The sequence below is a fragment of the Bidens hawaiensis genome, unplaced genomic scaffold (genome assembly GCF_021521415.1).
Source record: "Bidens hawaiensis isolate Kalapana, Puna unplaced genomic scaffold, B.hawaiensis_p1.1 tig00004685_1, whole genome shotgun sequence".
Classification (NCBI taxonomy): Eukaryota; Viridiplantae; Streptophyta; class Magnoliopsida; order Asterales; family Asteraceae; genus Bidens; species Bidens hawaiensis.
Window position 1 is genome coordinate 43,781 of NW_027491287.1, and position 21,366 is coordinate 65,146.

The 21,366-nt window shown below is 34.8% G+C and overlaps 1 protein-coding gene and 1 pseudogene across 2 annotated transcripts; both read left to right on the forward strand.

The window, feature by feature from the left end:
• The first annotated feature begins 1,956 nt into the window (after nt 1-1,956).
• LOC143627526 (putative NAD(P)H dehydrogenase subunit CRR3, chloroplastic) lies at nt 1,957-4,153 on the forward strand. Its single transcript, XM_077097318.1, has 3 exons — nt 1,957-2,259; nt 3,067-3,206; nt 3,956-4,153. Exons 1-3 carry the CDS (start codon nt 2,027-2,029, stop codon nt 4,078-4,080), a joined length of 498 nt encoding a protein of 165 aa, XP_076953433.1. The 5' UTR covers nt 1,957-2,026; the 3' UTR covers nt 4,081-4,153.
• A 1,374-nt stretch (nt 4,154-5,527) lies between these two features.
• On the forward strand, nt 5,528-10,537 carry LOC143627609 (putative clathrin assembly protein At2g01600; annotated as a pseudogene). The gene is made up of 14 exons (XR_013152621.1): nt 5,528-5,711; nt 5,857-5,926; nt 6,009-6,106; nt 6,713-6,851; nt 6,930-7,060; nt 7,787-7,879; nt 7,967-8,083; nt 8,181-8,246; nt 8,323-8,403; nt 8,496-8,576; nt 8,654-8,848; nt 8,922-9,021; nt 9,074-9,189; nt 9,825-10,537. The product of XR_013152621.1 is annotated as a putative clathrin assembly protein At2g01600 (transcript).
• Nucleotides 10,538-21,366: the final 10,829 nt, after the last annotated feature.

Genomic DNA, 21,366 nt, shown 5'->3' on the forward strand with positions numbered 1-21,366 from the left:
CAATATCTGGAAAAAGTCGTCAGTATAGGGATATGTACCCTATCTTGACGACTTTTCCTCGGTATAGGGTAATTAGAAAGAAAGTTCAAAATTTTAAAATACGTTATATTGTCATGTTATCGCTTTTATGCCCTTAATTTTCTAGCGTGAGTTTCGTTCGTGTTTGTGTGTTGGTTTTCCGCTTTGTCACTTGATACCTAACATATAATACGTGTATACGTATAGTATAGTACGCAGAGTCAGTAACATCATCAAGATTGAAAATATCCAAAGCTGTGGAGGGGATTAGAGAAGTGGTAACTTATATGGCAACTTTAGATGCGCGTGTTAACATGATCGAGTTATTTCTATTCGGACCACCAGATGATAGAGTTCCGGATAGAGATCCCGAACTACCTTTAGCAGATGATCACTCGCAATTTGTTCATTCTTCGGTATGTCTTCTTATGGATGTTTAGTTTTATGCATCTACTTTTTCACTTGCATTTACTAATTAATGATTTTATTTTTGTTTCATCAAAGCTTAAATTATTTGACAAACATTGTAGTCCGATTCAATTTGGATATGGCATCAAGCACATGCCAACTTTTATGAAGATATGTGATAACAAGGTTGACATGGATGCTGTTGAGGAAGCGTTTAAGGTTACTTGTAGTCACAGGATATTTGAACCAACTAGGTAATTACTCTGTCTCAATCTTTAAAATATTATCAAAATATCTTATGGATTTTTAATTTTTTATTTATTATTATTTTTTTTTCAGCATGACAAGGTGAAAGTCTTGAGGAAGAAACTCGTGATGGGCATATATGATTAGCTTAATTTTTTTTGTTTTTTTTTTGTTTTTGTCAACTTTAAACCAAGCTCAAATTTGTGGTAATTTTTTGTTACCGAGGGTTAGCACTTATGATTTTGAACATATATAACAAAAAATTTGGTAATATTAGGCTATTAGCTACTAGTATATATAACAAAAATTTGGAAAAGGAACAAAAACTGATTGTTTAATCTTGTTGTCGGGTTATACATAATTACGTACCCTACTTGGGCAACTTTTGTAAAATCGTTTGCTTATCCATATGACCATAAGAAACGACAAGAATGGATTTATAAAAAGCTTTCTGTGTCATGAAAGGTAAGTGTGGGTGATAAGTTCTGAATATGAAGCCGATCCTCCAACCAATAAAGAATTTAATGATGATATTCTTGTGAAATCATGTTCTTCAAACATCCACGAGGCTCTTCAACGTGGCATGTTTGTGGGTGTAAGCATTATGGATGCTCTTAAAACCGCTAAACTATTAAAACATTCATGCATATAATATACACACATGATTGCATATTTTTAAATTAGAAAACAAAGAAACAATAAATGTGATATGCTAGATTTACACGACACTTTCAGGTTTCAACCAACAAGCCAGAACATAAAACTCTAAAACGACCAAAACTTGACTGTAACTAAACCACATTACTTTCAAACTAACCAACATGCTTCGATTTACGAGACCAACAAGGTCAACATAATTAATAGCAATCACAACAGGTTAACCCCCCCCCCCCCCCCTTCAAGGTTTAAAGGACCTGGCCAAGTAGCAGATCCGGGGGGGGGGGGGTTGTGAAGGCATGTCTGACTGGGAAAGTTTGCAGCTATTGACGAATGCGAGCAAACATGGAAGGTGGGCTCGTTCTCTCACTCTCTCACATCACATATACACGTACACGTTATATTCATAATTTAATATTTTTTCTTATGAGTTTGTGGTGGTCCGGTGTTGTAAATGAAAGTGAGTTTATTATGAAAGTTTGGAATATGATTTGACGATTTAGCGTTAGTGAATACTTTACTCTCGTAAGGACTAATTGGTCATTACATTAAACAATTGGACTTATACATACATTCCTCAAGATAACTTAATAATAATAATAATAATAATAATAATAATAATAATAATAATATCTTCTTCTTCTTCACTTCAATTACCGTTATATTTCAGTTACACATACCAAAACTGAACACAAATATGTTAGGGTTAGGGTTTACTTCAATCTCCATTACCAGAACTCCAATTCTATCATCACTTTCGGACCGGCGTAACCCGGATACTAAACCGGAAGCCCGCCGGACCAACGCCACTCCGCCGCCGCAACCGCCGTCAGTTCTCGCCGGAAAAAAAGTAAATGTGAAGAAACCCTCGGTTGCTGAAATAGAACGAGTTATCGGAACTGGTATGTTCAAAGACCGTGATATTAACAGGTAAAGTTGAAGTTAATTTGTGATTTATGAGTTACGAATAACGGCTCGAGCTTGATTTATTTTGACATAAGAGGGCTCGAGCTCCAGCTAAGCTATATTTCTAAAGATTAAACTCGGCTCAGTTTTTCTAGCTCGAGCTCGGCTGTTTAGTATTTATTAATTGTTACAATTATTTACATATATGATTATAATTATAAATATAATTACACATTGTTATATTTGTATTTTTGTTATTTTATCACAATTTTATATGTACCGAACCAAAACAAAACCGGTTTGAGACTGATTATGTAGAAACCAGTTTGGAAACGACCGAAACCAACCGAGTCGTGTTCGTCTCTACGAAAATCAGTTTCAAACCTAAACCGGTCAAAAACGATCGTAAACCAATCAAGAAACCGGTTTCAGCCCGAACTGAAACCGATCATAAACCAGTTTTGACTTTTGTTGACCAAACCGAACCGGTTTTAAATGGCAGCCAGTATACAGTTTGAAATTGGTTTATGCACCTCCACATAAAAAGTTATATAAATAAAAAAACTCGTTTAGGCTCACACGCCGGTTCGAGCTGGAAATGTGAAGCGCAGGCTCGAGCTCGAGCTCGCTTGTTAAATGAGACTCAGACACTCAGTAAAAGCTCAAGTTTGGGCTCGGGCTTGTTTAAGCTTGGCTTGATTCGAGTTTTTGACGAGCTGATCTTAAGTAGCTCATGAGAGGGTACTAGGTCTGCAATATGATGATTTTACTTTGTTCGTTATTCGAAATTGTAGTAAATTGTTTATTTGATTGCAATTTGAATGATTTTAGGGAATCTGAGGAGGATAAGACTCTGTTTGATTATATTTTGTCGAATTCGATTGGGAAAACAGAAGGAGATGTGGAGAAGAAGCTTCGAGAGACCGGTGAATGGATTATTGATCGGACTGAAGGTCCTCGCCGGTCAACTGGTAAACCAATTATTCATGTTTTCTGTAATTAGTAGGGCTGTAAACAAACGTCTTGTTCGGCAGGAAGTTTGCTTATGTTTGTTTAGTAGATGAACGAACATAGACGGGAATTTCATTCGATTAACCATATGAACGTTCACGAAGAGAGGCCATGTTCGTTCAGTTTTGTTCGTGAACGTTCGATAAGGTGTTCTTTAAATGCCCGTTAATTTTTGTTTATTAAAGGTTTTGTATATTTCTAATAACTTTTCTAACTTATCATATAGAACACTAACCATTAATATAAAACAAGAATATATACGAGTATTATGTATTTAATTTATACGTAAATTAACATATTAATATGAATTAAAAAAAACAGCAACAGAAACTTGGTAGCTAGACCGAACCGTTGACACTAACCATTCTTGGTTAGCCAAATAAAATAAAACATTGTATGTGTTCGTTTGTTGAACATGAACCGTTCACGAACAAATTCATGTTCTTAATGAACGAACACAAGCAAGAAATTTCGTTCGGTTACGTGTTTGTGAACCATTCAACTGTCCAATAAAAGCTTAGTGGACGAACATGAACAAGACCTTGTACAGTTAGGTTTGGTCGGTTCGTTTACATCTCTAGTAATTAGTTGTTCAAATTGGATTGATTTCTTTAGTTAAATGTGCAGCATTTGCATGTTTAGTTGCATCTATGTTCATGACTAATTTTCATAACCTTGAATTCACACACATTATTTTGTTGATTATCAGGGAAGAATATTCTAAAGGCGGTTTTTATATGGATTCTTCCTATGTGGATAATATCATTTCTTGTGGCTTCTGGGGTCATAAAACTACCATTTGTGTCCCAATTTCTTGATGATTTGATCATGTGAACCATGGCAACCGCTTACACGAAATTGTTGGTTGTACATACTGCATCAGTACAAGTACTGTACATTGATTCTGTATAATGTCATACACTCATACACAAAATGGTATCAAGTTCATTTCATTATGTGATGCAACAAACCAACTTGTTTGTATAAAGTTAAGGAAAACCTGGGGTCAATAAACTATACAAGCTAAGAATATGTGAACATGTGAAAGGAATTAATGTAAATCTTGATTTAACAGTTTTTATTGTATGTATTATATTAATGTTTTCAAGGAATCTCAATCACCATCTATTTGAGATAGTGTAATAATTTAATACACTGGCAATGTCAGTATTATATAATGTGTATATTTATACACACATGTGTATGTCATGGTGTTATATGTGTCCGGTCCGCGCTTTTGATTTTTCATAAGCGTCGGGTTTGTTCCAGTTTTAAAGTGATACACATTATAAAATAGCAAATAGAAATCCACAATAAAGGAATATTCAATAATAATTTATAATGCACATATGCTAAAAAGTGTTTTTGAATAAACATTAGTACAAAACTTAATAATAAGCGCGTAGGCTAAAATCTAGTTACGATCGAACAATCTTAAATTTTATTGTCATTCATAAACAAAAAACACCATAAAATTATATATCAGTTCTCACTTATCACCCCTTATAATATAAACATTTCATCTAAAATTTAAAGAGTACGCATATTATAAAAATATCCATCTCATTTAAAGTTAAAAATCTAAAATATAGCATAGCTAAAGAACATTACATGACAAAATCAAAGTGACAATAGGTAATTAGTAATTACTCATGAAAAATAAAATGTAAATTAAAATCTTGGCCGGTGAGAAATGATAAAATCATATTTGTGGATGAACAAACAAAAGCTTTATAAATAATGAATAGCCACCTAAAGTAATAACATAGTATATTAGAAAAAGAATGGACCATTTGGCAATGCCGGTGGCCGCCATAGCCAACCACGTTGACCATATTCTCCAATAATAATAATAATAATAATAATAAGACTGGTAAGAAAGACCGATGTTCGATTCCTATTCTCAGTATTTATATGTGTCGACATCGAGTGATGATGTGAGACTAAACGAGTATGCGGCATTTACTAGTTAGATTGTGGAACTAAACGAGTTTTACCTCGCCATATTGTTTTGTCTCCGGACGTGTGTCACATGCGTTGGTCTTTGGTGAGGGGTTTTTTCTAATCGAAAGACAAGTTTATCCTGATGTGATTAATTTAGCCGGTAATTCATTTGAAGGATTTCGTGTCAGTTTCAAATAAATAAATAAAAAAATAAAATAATAATAATAATCAAGAAAATAAAAATAAAACCCCTTTCCTTCATTATTATTATTATTATTATTATTCCTTCAATTCTTCCATTTCCATTTTTAACTTTGTTCGGTGTACAGCAGTTGTCTTCTTCAGATCTCTTCACAGATCCAACACTCTATCATCTAACCGATCGATCGAAATCCTCGCCGATTTATCATCTCCACCGTCCGATCATTCCAATGGCCACGATGCAAACCTGGCGCAAAGCCTATGGCGCCCTCAAAGATCAAACCACCGTCGGATTAGCACACGTCAATAGCGATTTCAAGGTCTCCATTTTCACTCTTTCTATATTATTATTATTATTATTATTATTATTATTATTATTATTATAATTATTGTTTTATTTCATTGAAATAAGATAATAATAATAATAAGGGTTTTTATTTTGCTGTTGTGTGTATATATATATAGGATGTGGATGTGGCGATTGTAAAGGCGACTAATCATGTCGAGTGTCCGCCGAAAGAGAGGCATATTAGAAGTGAGTTTGTTTTTGTGTTTTATTATTGTTGGAATTGGTTTGGTGATTTGGGGGAAATGATGAGTGTTGGATTGTTTTGTAGAGATTTTGGCTTATACGTCGGCGATTCGGCCGAGAGCAGACGTGCAGTATTGCTTACACGCTTTGGCGAGGCGATTGGCTAAGACTCGTAATTGGACGGTACGGTGTATTGATTTGAATTAGGGTTTGATTATTGACGGTGTTGTAGAGGGATATTCAATGGTGGGGTACCGACTAGGGATAAATCGGGATTGGAACTTTACATGTGATTTTTCAAATTTCGAATTATAGAAATGCATTCATTTCTGAAATAACAAATGTTGTGAACTGCGAGAAACACGTAATGCATTTGTACATGGTGCACTAGAAATAATAAAAGGCAGTGGGAGTTACAATGTGTGGCAGTTGCGTAACCGTACTACGTATGAGAATTAAAGCACCAAGTACAAGCAAGTTATGTGATTCTTGCAGTTCTCATTATTTTCTTAGTTTTATTTGAAAGTTATATACACACACCCACACACAAAAATTATATATAGATATTTTAATTTTGACCGATTTAGACCTAAATTTGACCATTTATGATTGATTTTTGACATATGTTGATCGATTTTGAGATTACTGAATAATTGGAGCGGTTTCAAACTCCTATCGGCCAAGCACCGATTTGGAATTGATCGTGGATTAATCGGCTTCTAGGCGTGATATTTACAACTATGGGTTTGATCATTGATCAAATCTTATAATGTTTTGGTTTAAATTCAGGTGGCATTGAAGACACTGATAGTGATTCATAGGACACTAAGGGAGGGTGATCCTACTTTCAGGGAAGAACTTCTAAATTTCCAACAAAGAGGGCGTGTTCTGCAGTTAGCTAATTTCAAGGATGATTCAAGCCCAGTTGGTTGTTATCTTTTATAACTTGTTTTGAACTTATTATAGTGTTTCTGAGTACACTTACGTTTATAGTATCTTGTGACAGCTTGGGATTGTTCTGCTTGGGTGCGTACGTATGGACTGTTTTTGGAAGAACGACTCGAGTGTTTTAGAGTTTTGAAGTATGACATTGAAGCTGAGCGGATCCCGAGACCGGCTCAAGGTGAAGAAAACAAGGTATGCATTGCACTTTGATGAATACATATCGGATTTACTCAAAGTTAAACCACATATTTAAATTGAACCTTCAAGTAGTGCATCAATAGCATTGCACTTAAATTGGGCCTAATGGCATTGCACTTAGATACTAATCGCTAAAGCCTAAAGTGTAAACGCATTACTTTGCATTTTGAATTCGAGACAAATGTTTGAATGTTCCAAGAAGTAAATATAGTTATTGAAAGATTTTTTGCATCTTTGAGTGGATATCTTGGTCTAATTCTGGTCATTGGACAAATGAAACTTCAAAAATAAGTGATACAGTTTTTGTTAATAACTAGTGTAACAAAGTAGTTTAGCAGAAAAAATATCGACCTTGTATTCGTTAGGAAAATACTAAGCATATTACTAAACAAGTGATTTAGCAGTAACTTGATCTATATTGTGAGTGATCATTTGTATAAATAGCATGAACTGTTTTTTACAACATGTAAGTTTGATTATAGTTGATTATATGTCAATTAATATGAACACTTTGGTAGTCAAGGGCTTTGTAAGGATACATATTTGTTACAAAAATATGTTCAGATGATGAGATTAACTATGTTGTTACTTTTGCTCCAATTACATTAAAGATTCTACTTTCTACATTACTGTTCTTAGTTCTTACTTTATAATAAGTGGCAAATATGTCATTCATAATATATCAGGTAAATTAGAGGTCTATATTATTTGCAATTACAGGGCTATAGTAGAACAAGAAGTTTAGAAAGCGAAGAGTTATTGGAGCAACTGCCTTCTTTGCAGCAGCTACTTTATCGTCTTATGGGATGCAGGGTAAGATACTTTAATTACTTTTTGTGGTATATGTGTTTTATTTTCTTATTAATTAGTTAAAAGTTGTCTTTTTTATGTTTCCTGTAGCCTGAAGGTGCTGCTGTTGGCAATTATTTGATACAATATGCACTGGCTTTGGTTCTTAAAGAGAGTTTTAAAATCTACTGTGCTGTTAATGATGGAATTATCAATCTTATTGATAGGGTAATTTATCACTATTTCTTCAAAACATTAAACTAGTTTTATTTATTTTATGTTGTTATATTTTGTTCTTAACTTTTGTCTCAATGACTGTATCCAGTTCTTTGAGATGCCAAGACATGAAGCTATTAAAGCTTTGGATATATATAAACGAGCCGGTCAGCAGGTAATTGAATTGGTCAATGCAGATTATAATGTTTATATATGAACAGGTCGATTCACATAAATATTGTTTTATGCAGGCTAGCAGCCTTTCTGACTTCTATGATGTGTGCAAAAGATTGGAACTTGCTAGAAACTTCCAGTTTCCTGTTTTGAGAGAGGTATGGCTCAAAAGGACAAAATAGTAATTTCCACAAGTTGGTGTTCGTGTCTATAAGTCTTCTTGAACAGCATTTTCAAAATTTTTGTCCAGCCTCCACAATCTTTTCTTGCAACAATGGAAGAGTACATAAGAGAGGCCCCACGATTGGTCGCTGGGCCCGCACAACCATTAGTGAGTGTGACTTTTTGACTCATAATTAAAACTCAAAAAGGACCAAAATTAATATACATTTGATGATTTATGTTCAGGAATTTCCAGAAAGACTTATGTTGACTTATAAACCGGAGGAAGATAGTACACCTCAAGAAGAAGAGACTGAATCACCCGTTGATGAACCTAAACCGCAGCCTACAGTTGACTTTGTTGACTCTAACGACATTCCTGAACCCACACAATCGCCACCACCACCAACTTTTAACAGCAGGGACCCTGATGATTTATTGGTAAACTGTTCAATGCTTTTATTAATTATTATTATATAAAACACTCTTTTTCGTTAACAGTTAATATGTTTAGGGGTTGAATTTTGATGCACCTAATAATGGATCTGCTATTGAGGAAAGCAATGCTCTGGCTCTCGCCATTGTTCCATCTGGTAATTTTTAAGTTGTTGAGGGTATTTTCGACGATTGATGAATCTAAAACATTTTATTTTTTTTATTTTTAAGATACTACGTCTTCTGGATCGGGTTTCCAAGCAAAAGGTTTTGATCCAACTGGCTGGGAACTTGCTTTGGTTGAGACTCCTAGCACCAATATTTCATCTGTTCAAGAGAGGCAACTGGTAACTGTCATAACTGTCTGCTAATGCATCTTTATTTGGGTGTGTTGGGCGGTTTGGGTTACGGGTCAAATTGGGTTCGTTTAAAAGAAAGCATTTTTTTAGAAACTTGACAGACGATCAAACTCAAAACAGTTAAATCTTCGAGGTTTTCTTTTTCATGTCTGTTCGATAAGAAATGAACGTCTTCATTTACGTTTGTTTGTAAACGGTATAAACGAGTGCTTCTCGAACATAAATGAATACAAACAAGCGTATGTAAGAAAATATAAATGAACCATAACTGAACGAACGACAATTAAAAGTAAACGTGAACGTCAATCTCTTGGGTCGATAAATTTAAAAAACTAAACTAAATTGTATTGGGCGATGTTTTAATTTCATAACTTGTATTTGGCCTAATAAGTTTAAACGCATATATAAACCAACAAACTCAACAAATGTTAATCAATGAACATAGTTGAATATAAACGAATGTGAATGAGCGAACAAGATACGTGTTCATGTTTTCGTTTAACTAACGAACACATAGTTTTGTTTATTATAGACGTTTATTAAATAAACGAACAGTTATTTGCTGTTTTGAACAGAATCCTACGTTTAATAAATTTCTTTTATCTTTTATTTTGTGTTAACAGGCTGGCGGATTGGACTCGTTAACACTCAACAGTTTATATGATGAAGGAGCATATAGGGCAGCCCAGCAGCCCGTGTATGGATCACCAGCACCTAACCCGTTTGAAGTATCTAACCCGTTTGCTATGTCAGGCCAACCCGTTCAAAGTCAAATGCCATCACCATATCAAGCTAACCCATTTGGCCCATACCAACCTCCCACCCCCTATGGACATCCACAGCCACAACCGAATCTGATGATGGCCCCGCCAAACCCGTTTATGGATTCCGGCTTTGGCCCGTTTCCAGTCAACAATAACAATCCTCATCCAACTACAAACCCTTTTGGAACAACTTTATTATGATATAACTGTGAACATACACGAGCCCTCTTATGGTCAGTGGTTAAACGGGCTGAAAAAAGAACCGAGTTCGTTGGTATATATTTGAAGGTGGATGAGAGTTGATACATTTGTTGGGTTTCGCATTCGATCAAGATACAATGTGATATTAATTTCGCAAGTCGTTTGTAGTTGTAATCGATGACTCATGGTTGAAAATATTGGTCAAGTGATTTGGCTTGTAAACATTTTTATGGTTGTGCCTTGATTGTGTCATTTGTGGGAGTTTATTATTGTTTTTGTTGTTTTAGTAGTTGGAAAGTGTGATGGAAAGTGATAGTTGAAGAGAGTATATTTCAGCTTTTTATTAGACCAGTTTTCTAGACTGAATCTTGGGATGCTGATATTGTGACCCAACTTTTAGTTGTTTTGTGGGAGTTTATTATTGTTTTTGTTGTTTTAGTAGTTGGAAAGTGTGATGGAAAGTGATAGTTGAAGAGAGTATATTTCAGCTTTTTATTAGACCAGTTTTCTAGACTGAATCTTGGGATGCTGATATTGTGACCCAACTTTTAGTTGTGGAATCTGCAAAATACAATAATGCATGGGCTCCCTTTTTCGGCAGTTTTGATCGCGTAATGCGCCTATGTCTACTCTGTTTGTGAAACTAAAGGTTCAAAACCGAACGTTTGTCTAACTGAAGTAGATAACGGATTTTTAGGTTTAAGGTTTTAAACCAAATCATGAACACCTTTAATTGCGTGAAATGTAAATCTAGTCAAGTGAGTGATTTGTTTGGCTGCTGAAATAAACTTACCGTATTTGCAAGGGTGGCTCATGACATTGGTTGAGGTGGTGTTGAGGTGACAACATCTACATGGGATGGACAAAGCAAACGAGTCAGTTTTAACGTTTAAGTGTGTGTACACGAACCAATGGGAGAAACTATAACAGGACAAGAGAGGTCTGTTAGGGGCCTTTACTGCGTCTAAAGACTACATATACTCTTAAGCTTAAGCGAGCTTTAAGACTGGTTTTTCGCTTGAAGTGTTAAACCATCCATAGCGCCAATGGCTAAAAATACCCACAAACACGCTCAACTGTCACATAGAGGTGCACAAATAACCGAACCGGTTTTTTTTGGTCCGGAAAAAAACCGGTTCGGTTAATAACCGGACCGGTTAATAACCGGTTTTTGTATGTCAAAACCCTAACCGGTCTAACCGGTTAGGACCGGTTTAGAAACCGGTTAGAACCAGTTAATAAACCGGTTTTTTTATTAACCGGTTTTTTAATAACCGGTTTTTAGGTTAACCGGTTTTTTTTTTTTTTTTTTGGGGTTTAGGGTTTAGGGTTTAGTTTGGAAGACCGAAGCCATTCTTTGCTTTCGTTGTTAGGGTTCTTTGCTTGGAAGATTAAAAACACATAACTTTCATTTATAGTTTTTATATTAAAAATACAAACATTAAATCGTTATCGCATATTCGTAACTCAAAAATACAAACATTAAAGAATGCTTAGACACGATTACATGAACAACTTGCTGTTTCTTACTCATTATTTGCCTCCATGTTTGCTGTTTCTTTAACTAATTTTCTTCGCTACCCGATCCCGAGCTATTCCTTAGGTAATCGTCGTACGCGGCTTCTTCATCGGTCATTGGTTGAGTGTGTCCTTGATTGACCTCGTCTTCATACAAGCCCGCCTCATACTCCATTTCCCCCTCGAGTGAGCGTTGATGTTGTGCCTTATCTAAAGAGTCCAAGTAATCCTTGTAGCAAATCGACATCTCTACAGCTGGTGGAGTGAGTCGAGTCCTCCTAATCGATATAACCCTGCCAGAAACAGAAAAAGCAGACTCCGAAGCTACCGTGGAAGCTTGGACCGTTAGTAAATCTTTGGCCATGGCGGCGAGGATCGGAAACTCATCCTCCTTACCTCTCCACCAAGCCAGCAAATCAAGACTTCTAAATTCATCCGGAGTCATGTGTTTCACAAAGTTGGTACCACCATACCTTCCAAGTTCACTGCTTGGGGTGTTTACCTTTTGACGTTTACCGGCGTCTTCCCAAATCATGTAGTACATCCCCATTTCAAGGTCGGTTTGGGATTGGGATTGGGCAACAGCTCTTAACGAGTCATGAATTTGGGAAGACGACCCGTATTTTGTAAGGTAAACATCATACATGTTTGACAAGGTGGTGTTGAAAGCATTCTTTAAAGTTTGGCAATAATAGGGGTTTTGATCGTCGTTTAACTCTAGCTCATCACAAATTTTTTCTATTAAAGCTTCAACACCACCAACATTGATGCAAGGGTTTAACGCAGCAGCACATGTCAAAACAGCTGGTAGTTCTTGAAAATATTTTCTAAATTTTTCTTTCATTTTTACACCCATATCAAAATAAGGTGCACCCCTACAATGAAGTTCACTCAACTTTGTGCACATGACAGCAATTTTTGGTAAAGCAATGGGGCTTGTTGGATAGTAAACCCCGGATAAACTAGTTGTGCAAGATTTAAAAATTTGAAGGACCCCCGTAACGATCTCAATCAATAACCAGTTTCTAGGATCGTACGGTGCACATTTACCCCTACTTGACAAAATTTGATGAAACGCAATTAGTGATTCTTTTTGTTGGATGGCTTTCTCAAATATATCACAAGTCGAGTTCCATCTTGTTGGACAATCCCAATTTGGCCCCAACCATTGACAATTAGCTTCTACACAAAATTTTTTGTATCTTGAAAATGTTTTATTGTTGCTAAAAACATCTCGTAACATTCTTTTAAAATTGTTTCTTTGCGTTTCGATCACGTTTAACCCATCTTGCACGGCCAAGTTGATAATATGTGCAATGCATCGGCTATGAAAAAACGCTCCATCACAAATAGGTTTATACTTTAATTTTAAATGGCCAACCGCGGCCGTATTGTTGGACGCGTTATCAAACGAAATTGAAAAGATTTTATGTTCAATCTTGTATTGTCGAATGACTTTATCCAAGAGTTTAAAAATATTTCTACCCGTGTGCGGGTAATCAAACAATTGAAACGCAACGGTTCGTTTCATCATTTGCCACGACTCGGGGTCAACCCAATGAGCCGTCACACAAATGTATGAGTCGGGCGAACCATTAGGTACCGACCACACATCCGTTGTTAAGTTTACACCAGTTTGTAAGTTTGAAAAGTATGAAATTAGTTCGGATTTAGCGTTTTTCCATGCTTTAAGACAATCTCTTCTAAGGGTCGAACGACTTACGTGTTGGTAGCGTGGTTGAACATACTTTTGCATCATCTCCGTGAATTGAGGGTTGTCGAAGTGGTTGAAAGGAAGTGTTTGTTGAATCACAAAGTTTGAAAACTTTTGACGTACCGCTTCAAGGTCGTACGTAAACACCGTTCCTTGATTCGTCATCTCCGGCTGCGAACTACTTCCCGATTCGTCCTTCAAGGCCTTGCAAAAGAGCCTTTGTACATGCGCTTTTAAAGTGGAGTTTGCATCTTTGCCATAAAACTTCAAACAATGTTTGCATCGAGCTTTTTGGCTACCGTTAGACATTTCGCATAGGTCGAAATGTTGCCAAACATCTTGGTTTCGTTTCGTGGGGATGACTCGAACGACTGCTTCTCCCGTGTTCGAGGCACCCATGTTGACGGATGAAGCAGCACTTTGGGAGGCCATGATAATCGACTACGAAATAAGAGCGTATGGAGTGGTAATGTGGTATAATTGAGCATGAGATAACAAAATAATCGCGTATGAAATAAACGTTTAGAGCGTTTGGAGTTGTATAATCGAGTGTGATGTAACCAATACCCAACCTAAACTATATATAGATGTTTGTGGGGGTAAAATGGTAAAAAAAAAAAAAAAAAAAACGATCAAAAAAAAAAACGGCTATATAGCCGTTATACAACGGTCTAAACCGGTTAACCGGTTATAAAAAAACCGGTTAACCGGTTTTTTTCCAACGGTAAAAAACCGGTTTTTTTATAAACCGGTTAACCGGTTTGTAAAAACCGGTTATTAAAAAAAAACCGGTTTTTTCATTAACCGGTTTGAAAACCGGTTTTGGGTCTAAAAGTTGTAACCGAAGTACAAACCGCCGGTTTGTAAACCGGTCAAACCGGTTTTTAAAAAACCGGTTTTTGTAAAAGCCGGTTTCCGGTTTAAACCGGCAAACCGGTTCCCGAACCGGTTTTTTTGACCACCTCTACTGTCACATACATAAGATTTTTATAAATTCTCAACCATTGACCAGAAAATAATATTTTATTTTTTAGATTTATTTATGGTGTATACTTTATTAATAGCCTTAAGTGGATGGTATCTTTGTTGTGCTTTTGGTGTTTGGTTGACGGTGTTTGTTTATAAAAGTTAATAGTTCAAAAAAAATGGATGGTATCTTTGAACCCACACAAATACAAAAGACGTCCAATGATACACTCATTTAATTCAATTAGTGGATTAATTAGGCCTTTTTTCTTGTGTTAATTTTTATGATTAGTGTTTTCATTCCCAAATTTGTTTTAAAATATTGTTAGTTTGATTATTGAAAAATTAAAGTTATTTAATCTTAAAGTAATGTCAATAAGATCGTTCAATGATGATTTATCCAATTTAGATTATCATTTTGAACTTTAGTGGGTGGTAAGGTGTCATTGTTGAAGCTGTCTATTCAAAAGCAACAAAATGTGGAGCTGGCCTGCCATACATACATAAACAAAAAATCGTACCATTTAATTTTAGCCTCTTGAAAAATACAAACATATACAATGTATGTTAAATTAAGAGTCATAAATACTTTTAACACATACATAACAAAGTTAGTATTTTTCACATAATGTTATTTCATAAATATATTATTTCATATAACTATTTCCTCTCTCTCTCTTAAAATTATGATTTTTCTTAGTCACGAGCCAGATTCAACCCGAGCTAAGCTCAACTCGTTATAATTTTATATATATATATATATATATATTATTTATTTTATTTTAAAGAAAATGACATGAACTTTACCAATGTATATATACATCAGAGTTCAAATAAGAATAAGAAGTTTTCTAGAAATTGTAAGAACCAACAACTTTTTGACATTTTGCATTACAAATGATAGTGAAAGAATAATTCTAGAAAACATTGTCGATTATTAGTAATTTTTAATCTCAGCAATTGATTAACATGATCCAATGATTATGATTTATTTCTAGTTTTTTTTAGAAAACTATTTATTTTTAGGATCAAACTTAACAATGTATATTGTATATTTCTTTTGGGAATAAATTAAACAAAAATAAAGCTGAATGATATGTAAAAAATGAAGAAAAAGCAAAATTAAAGGGGTCTCGTAAGCTGTAGTAGTACTTTTTGAGTAGCTTGGAGGCTCTTGGATCTCACAATCTTTTTTCTTTAATGCCTTTTAACTTAAATAAAAATATCTAAGATTTTTTTGCCAAAAATAAATATAACTTAGACCATGTGTAGTCATAAAGCTTCACTACCAGGGGTTATGCGTCATGTGGCGCCCAGTCAGAGTTATGGTTTTGTACAAAAACAGGCTGTAGTCATAACTCTCCACTACCAGGGGTTATGCGCCACGTGGCGCCCAGTCATTATTAATTTTATTTGTTTTTTTAAATACTAAATCATTTAAATAAATTAACATAAAATTAAAAATTACATTAAACTTCCAAATAAAAAATACATTAAACTAAATTAAAAAAAATACATCAAATTAAAATAAAAAACATAAATAATACTAATAAAACTAAAACTCATTTATATTTTTCTAAAATTTTCGCTCGTCGATTGGCTTTTAGAGATTGGACTATCGGATCGTCTTCGGATAGCTCGTTTGATAAAATCTCGATGTCTTTGTCCATCTCATTCCTTCGAAGTATTGCCGACGACGAACCGGTTGTGGATTTTGGTTGCCTTGACGGGCATATTGGCCGAAACCGAGAATATTTTGGTTGTTGTTTGGAAACATGATGGAAGAAATATTAGTATAAAAGATATAAATTGGTATAGAAGTGGAAGGAGTGTGTTAAAAAATGAGTTTAGTTTGTTTATATAGTATAAATATAATTAATATAATTTATTTTTTTTAAATTCTCAACGGCTCCAACGGATATTTTTTTTGATTTATGTGCCAACCCCTGTTGGTGCATAGATGTCAGTAGTTCATATGTATAAAGTCTGTAATCGAGTCTGTAATATTGTTTATGTAATTGTTTGTGTAACAGCGAAGTTGTTGACAAGTTCGCTTAGGCGAACTTGTTAACCAAGCGAAGTTGTTGACAAGTTCGCCTTGTGTGTACGTGTGTTCGTGAGCTAATATTCTACGTCCGTAACGATCTACACAGGGATTCCGCACCTGTGTATATCGGGATATCTCGTGTAAGATCCGTCCAGGAACCTACAACCCCGCGTTTTGTATACAACGCGGCTGAATCCAAGCTTCACATAACGCAGGGAGGGGCGGTGTACCCCCGCGTTTTCGTCACATAACGTAGTGGCAACGTTGCCACTACGGATGGTCTTAAAGCCCTTTTGGTTATTCATATTTTACTAATTAAATTAATAAAGTTGGTTAATATATATATATATATATATATATATATATATATATATATATATATATATATATATATGACTCTTAATTTAACATACATTGAAAGAGTATCTCGTTAAATAATACGACATACCACTAGACTAGACCAATTGGTCATGGGTATATAGCATACATCTCTAATAATTCATGAACGAACGGTTACATGTGATTCCAAATTGTTGTCTAGCTTGAAATCTGTCCATCGTGTTCTTAACTTGTTATTGTAAAGTGAAATTATTTATACATTTAGATTAAAGTGTTTTTTTTTTCATATTTTCGTTCATGTGCGAAATAATCATAAGTATAATACTTGAAATTAAACTTTTTGTTAAAAAATACTCAATTTAAAAAAAACGAATAAAAGGAACTAATTACAATAGAGAGACATGTAAGCGGACAACAAGTTGCGACGCCGCCCCATTTTGAATGACAAAACTGATCCTACTGAAAACAAAGTTATCGTTCTGCGGCATCGTTGAGTTACTGTGCACGACCCGCTGAACTCTTTTCGAAAACGTAGCAGCATCGGGGCAAGAGACTCAAATGTATCGAAAGCAAAATGAATGAAGCCGTGTTGATTCTCAAGACATGCCTCAAAATGAGAGGTTTTGAACGAGGAAACTTCATGGTTACTATATACAAAAACTTATTTAGATTAGCTTGCATTAAGTTAGTTTTTTTTAACCCTAATTGCGATAACGGAGTGATCTATGCACGATAAAATGCTATCCATATAATATTATGCAACTATGAACTATGATACAAGTCAATGGTATATCCATTTTATGTGTATGCATCACTCATATAAAACTCACATTTAGATATAATTTATATACAAGTTACAACCAAAGTTTTATTTTATTTTTATTTTCATACAAAAAAATTGGTGAAAAAAAGAAACTAAACTGATATAAGAATAAACTTATTATGGTATATCATAGAAAAAGGTGGGTAGAAAAAGGTGGTGTAAAAGTAAACTCTCTTAACATTAAGAATTGGGATGATAGTCATTAGTTTTGGTAGTTTTAGATTCTTCATGTCTGATTATAAAATCGTATTTGAGACTTAGTCTTATCACTATTGGGTATCTTAATACCCGATTACCCATTAACCATCAGTTTCGTGCGTGAGTTTCTTTGTGGGGGCTAAGGAAGAGTAATCTCCAATTACGATCATAGCAGTCAAAATTTAATCGTTGAGACTTGAGATTCATGTCATCTCAAACCTATCTCTCATAATCAATTTGAAATATCTAAAAATTCAATTATACTTTCCAAACATTTAAAAATTTTAAAATCTAGCAAGTACAAGTTTAATATATGTATATGATAGATATCATCGTATATTAAAAAGCCGCATTTTATTTACTATTAAAAGTTAAAAAAAACCTAAGCCTAAGCTCATGAGTAACTTAAAAGACACATTTTTTCACAATTAAAATTGTTTATTGTTTTTGTAAATTTAGATAGTAAACAACTTAGGTATTGGGCTAATGTAATTAGGTTGGAATCATGATACTAGATTTATCACTTATTAAAAATATTATTCTTGAGAAGAGAATAACAATTAGTATTTTCTTTAAATAAAAAAGGGTTAAGACTTAAGAATGTAACTTTAGAATACAAATGTAGAAAAAGTAATCATTTCAGACACCATGTTTGATTATTGACAAAACATAAGAAAAGGAAGACATGGGGATGTATGATTAGGTCCGACATATGCCATCTATGGTGGTACCCTAACCTTACTTTATATGTGGTCCACCTCCTTATGTTATGTTCTTTCTTGGTCCCTCCATTTGATGCCCATCAACTAAAGGATTTCAAATCATAACCCTTAGTTGGGGTTTAACACATCCCTACTTTAACAACCCAAGATCAACATGAATCCAACAAGAATCTGTTTAGCAGAAATCATAAAACACTTTCTTTTTTTTTATGGTAAGTTGTGACAATTTATTTTTTCTAGATATTATTATAGAAAAGGAAAAGATTATATTTACCTTGCGTCATGCGGACGTTCTTGTGTTTGGCTGGGCAGGGGGTAAGCATGCGTGTGTCGACCTCACTGGGGTGTCCCCGTTGGTGGGGCTGAGAGAAAGTGGTTTCGTTCCGGGACATGCGGTTTTGAGGACGGAATCTAGGAAGGTTGCTAAGCATGAGGCAGCGTGTTTGGAGAATCAGCACGTGTTCATTCCATTTGCATTCGACATATTTGGCTTCCTAGCTCCCGAGGCGGTTCGTTTTTTGGAGCGGGTGCAGAAGGTGGTCCACAGTGACTCGCAGAGTCCGATGAACCAAGGATTAATATTTAGTGAATAGATTTTGTGATTCAAAAGGAGATAGCGACGCATCTTATTGCTCACTTACCCATTATCTAGATGTAGCTCGGTTTATGTGAATATAAATGAGATGTTGGTTAGTTAAAAAAAACACTACAATTTGCAATTACATATAGTTGCTTTATTATACTTCCATAAAGTTTTAAAATTTCAGATATTTAGCAATTATTCACCATAGTGTGAAGTTTGGTAAATTTTAGGTTTTCAATAAACAAGTGATATGATTATACTAATAAACTAACATATTCGTATAGCAACCCTATTAACGAAAGTATTGTTCAAATAACTTCAAGTACGTCCCGTAATTCACTTTGTCACGTGTCGCATTTTCAACAAATTATACGCATACACTTAGGCTGTCCAAATAACTTCAGAGACTATCCCCATAAAGACGGTTCTAGCCGTTCCTGGCCATATGGTGATGTTTATGACGTTCTTGGTGGTTCTTCATCATTAGGAAACTCTCAATTGTGGTAAGTCGTTCACCCACATTAAGTCAAGAACTGAATTTTTGTCATGGGCACCCTTTTGATGATAAAGAAAATAATGATACATTTTTAAATTCCATTTCTTAAATTAAGTAAACATAATCTATTAACAAATTGCAAACTAATTATTGTTGTTTATAACGAACTGTTTGTCTTTTCTAAATAATGCAAAGTAGTGTCCATTAGAAACAAGAATATGTGAAGAAATTTAGTTTTGTTTTTTTATGGGATATCATTGATCTAAAATATACACTTATTTATAAAAAAATTTACATTTTTGAAACTTTGTAAATTGCGTACTTTGCCCTTGTAGTTTAGTAGTAAGAATCATTCCTCGTTTTCATAAAGAAAACATGACGACAAAAAAGTCATAAAAGTAACCAAAAATCAACACATATTTCCTTTTCAGTCCTTTTAATTAAATTATAGTAAAATATAAATACTTGAATATATAAAGAATAATCCAGCATTTCCCATTGCTTTGTTAGCCCAATTAGTTAAGGGATGTTATATTCAAATACTAACACCATGTTGTGTTAACAAGTGTATAGGGCTTGTATAGGGGTTATATGTTGACATGATTAACATATATTTTATGACAATTTTTTTAATCTATATGAGCCGTATAAATCGAGACACGCTCTGACACATTATTACATAATTCTGACATATACGGCTTGTATAGCCCATATACGACTCGCATAGGAGAACATAATGTTTGAATAACCTATGTGGTGTGGGAATAATCACTGCCTTAGTTAATTATATGTTTCGAAAAAACATCTTAGTTGTAAGGTGTCTTCTTTCTATCTAAAATGTCAAAGGTTATACACTCCGTAAAAAAATTCTTCGTTCTAAGGTGTTTCTCTCTTATCTAAGAAGTCGAGGGTTCGAATCTGGTAAGACGTAGTTTTTTTTGTAACGGCTAACGAATTTTCCAAATGAGTTACTGGCAAAATTCACCACATTGGGATACACTCACCTTTCGATCCGGATAAAACCCTTACCTAAGGCCAACACCCGTGAACACTTGCCCGAATGCACAAAAACCCGTTCAGTTCATGTCACATACTCGTCTATTCTCCCATCATCACCTGGTGCCGCTGAAAGTGAGTGATGAGGACATAAATTAAACATTGATTACATGAAACAAGTATTTTTTTTACCACTCCATCAACAACTCAATCGAGAGAAGTAAATATAGATTATCTATTAGGTGTAGATTAGGCTGAGGGGTGTGGAGCGTGAGAAAGGGCGCAAGAGGACAGCCGCTCGCGCCCCGGGGCGCGAGCACCACACCACCGAGGCGCGAGAGGGGCGCGAGCGCAGAAAAAGAGGCAGGCGCAAGGGGGTTCGCGGGACATGTGTGGCGTTTAGGGCTTGGGGAATGGTGAAAAGAGCCGTTTGAACACTTAAATGAGCCGTTGGCTCTTAAATTTTAAAAAAAAAAAAATTTTTCTACTCCTATATATTACCCATTTTATACAACACTTTAACACAACTTCAAAAAACACCAAACTTACCCATTTCTTTATACAACACTTCCTATATATTACCCATTTCTTTCAAACTTTTTTAAAAAAACCTTTACAAAATCCTATATAATACCCCTAAATCAACCCATTTTTACCATATCAAACACAACTTCAATCTCCAAACAACCCATCGTCCCATTTTTTTTTTAAAAATTATGTCGTCGTACTCGTCTGATTCCGACTCCTCCGAAGAGGATGATTTGCTTCTTCATGTAGGGGGAGTTTTGACCGTGTACA

What these genes read in the sequence shown, in the direction of transcription:
- LOC143627526 (XM_077097318.1), top strand. Translation starts at nt 2,027, where the DNA reads ATGTTAGGGTTAGGGTTTACTTCAATCTCCATTACCAGAACTCCAATT. An exon ending in AAAGACCGTGATATTAACAG is followed by an intron (nt 2,260 to 3,066) that starts GTAAAGTTGAAG and finishes GAATGATTTTAG; the next exon opens with GGAATCTGAGGAGGATAAGA. An exon ending in AGGTCCTCGCCGGTCAACTG is followed by an intron (nt 3,207 to 3,955) that starts GTAAACCAATTA and finishes GTTGATTATCAG; the next exon opens with GGAAGAATATTCTAAAGGCG.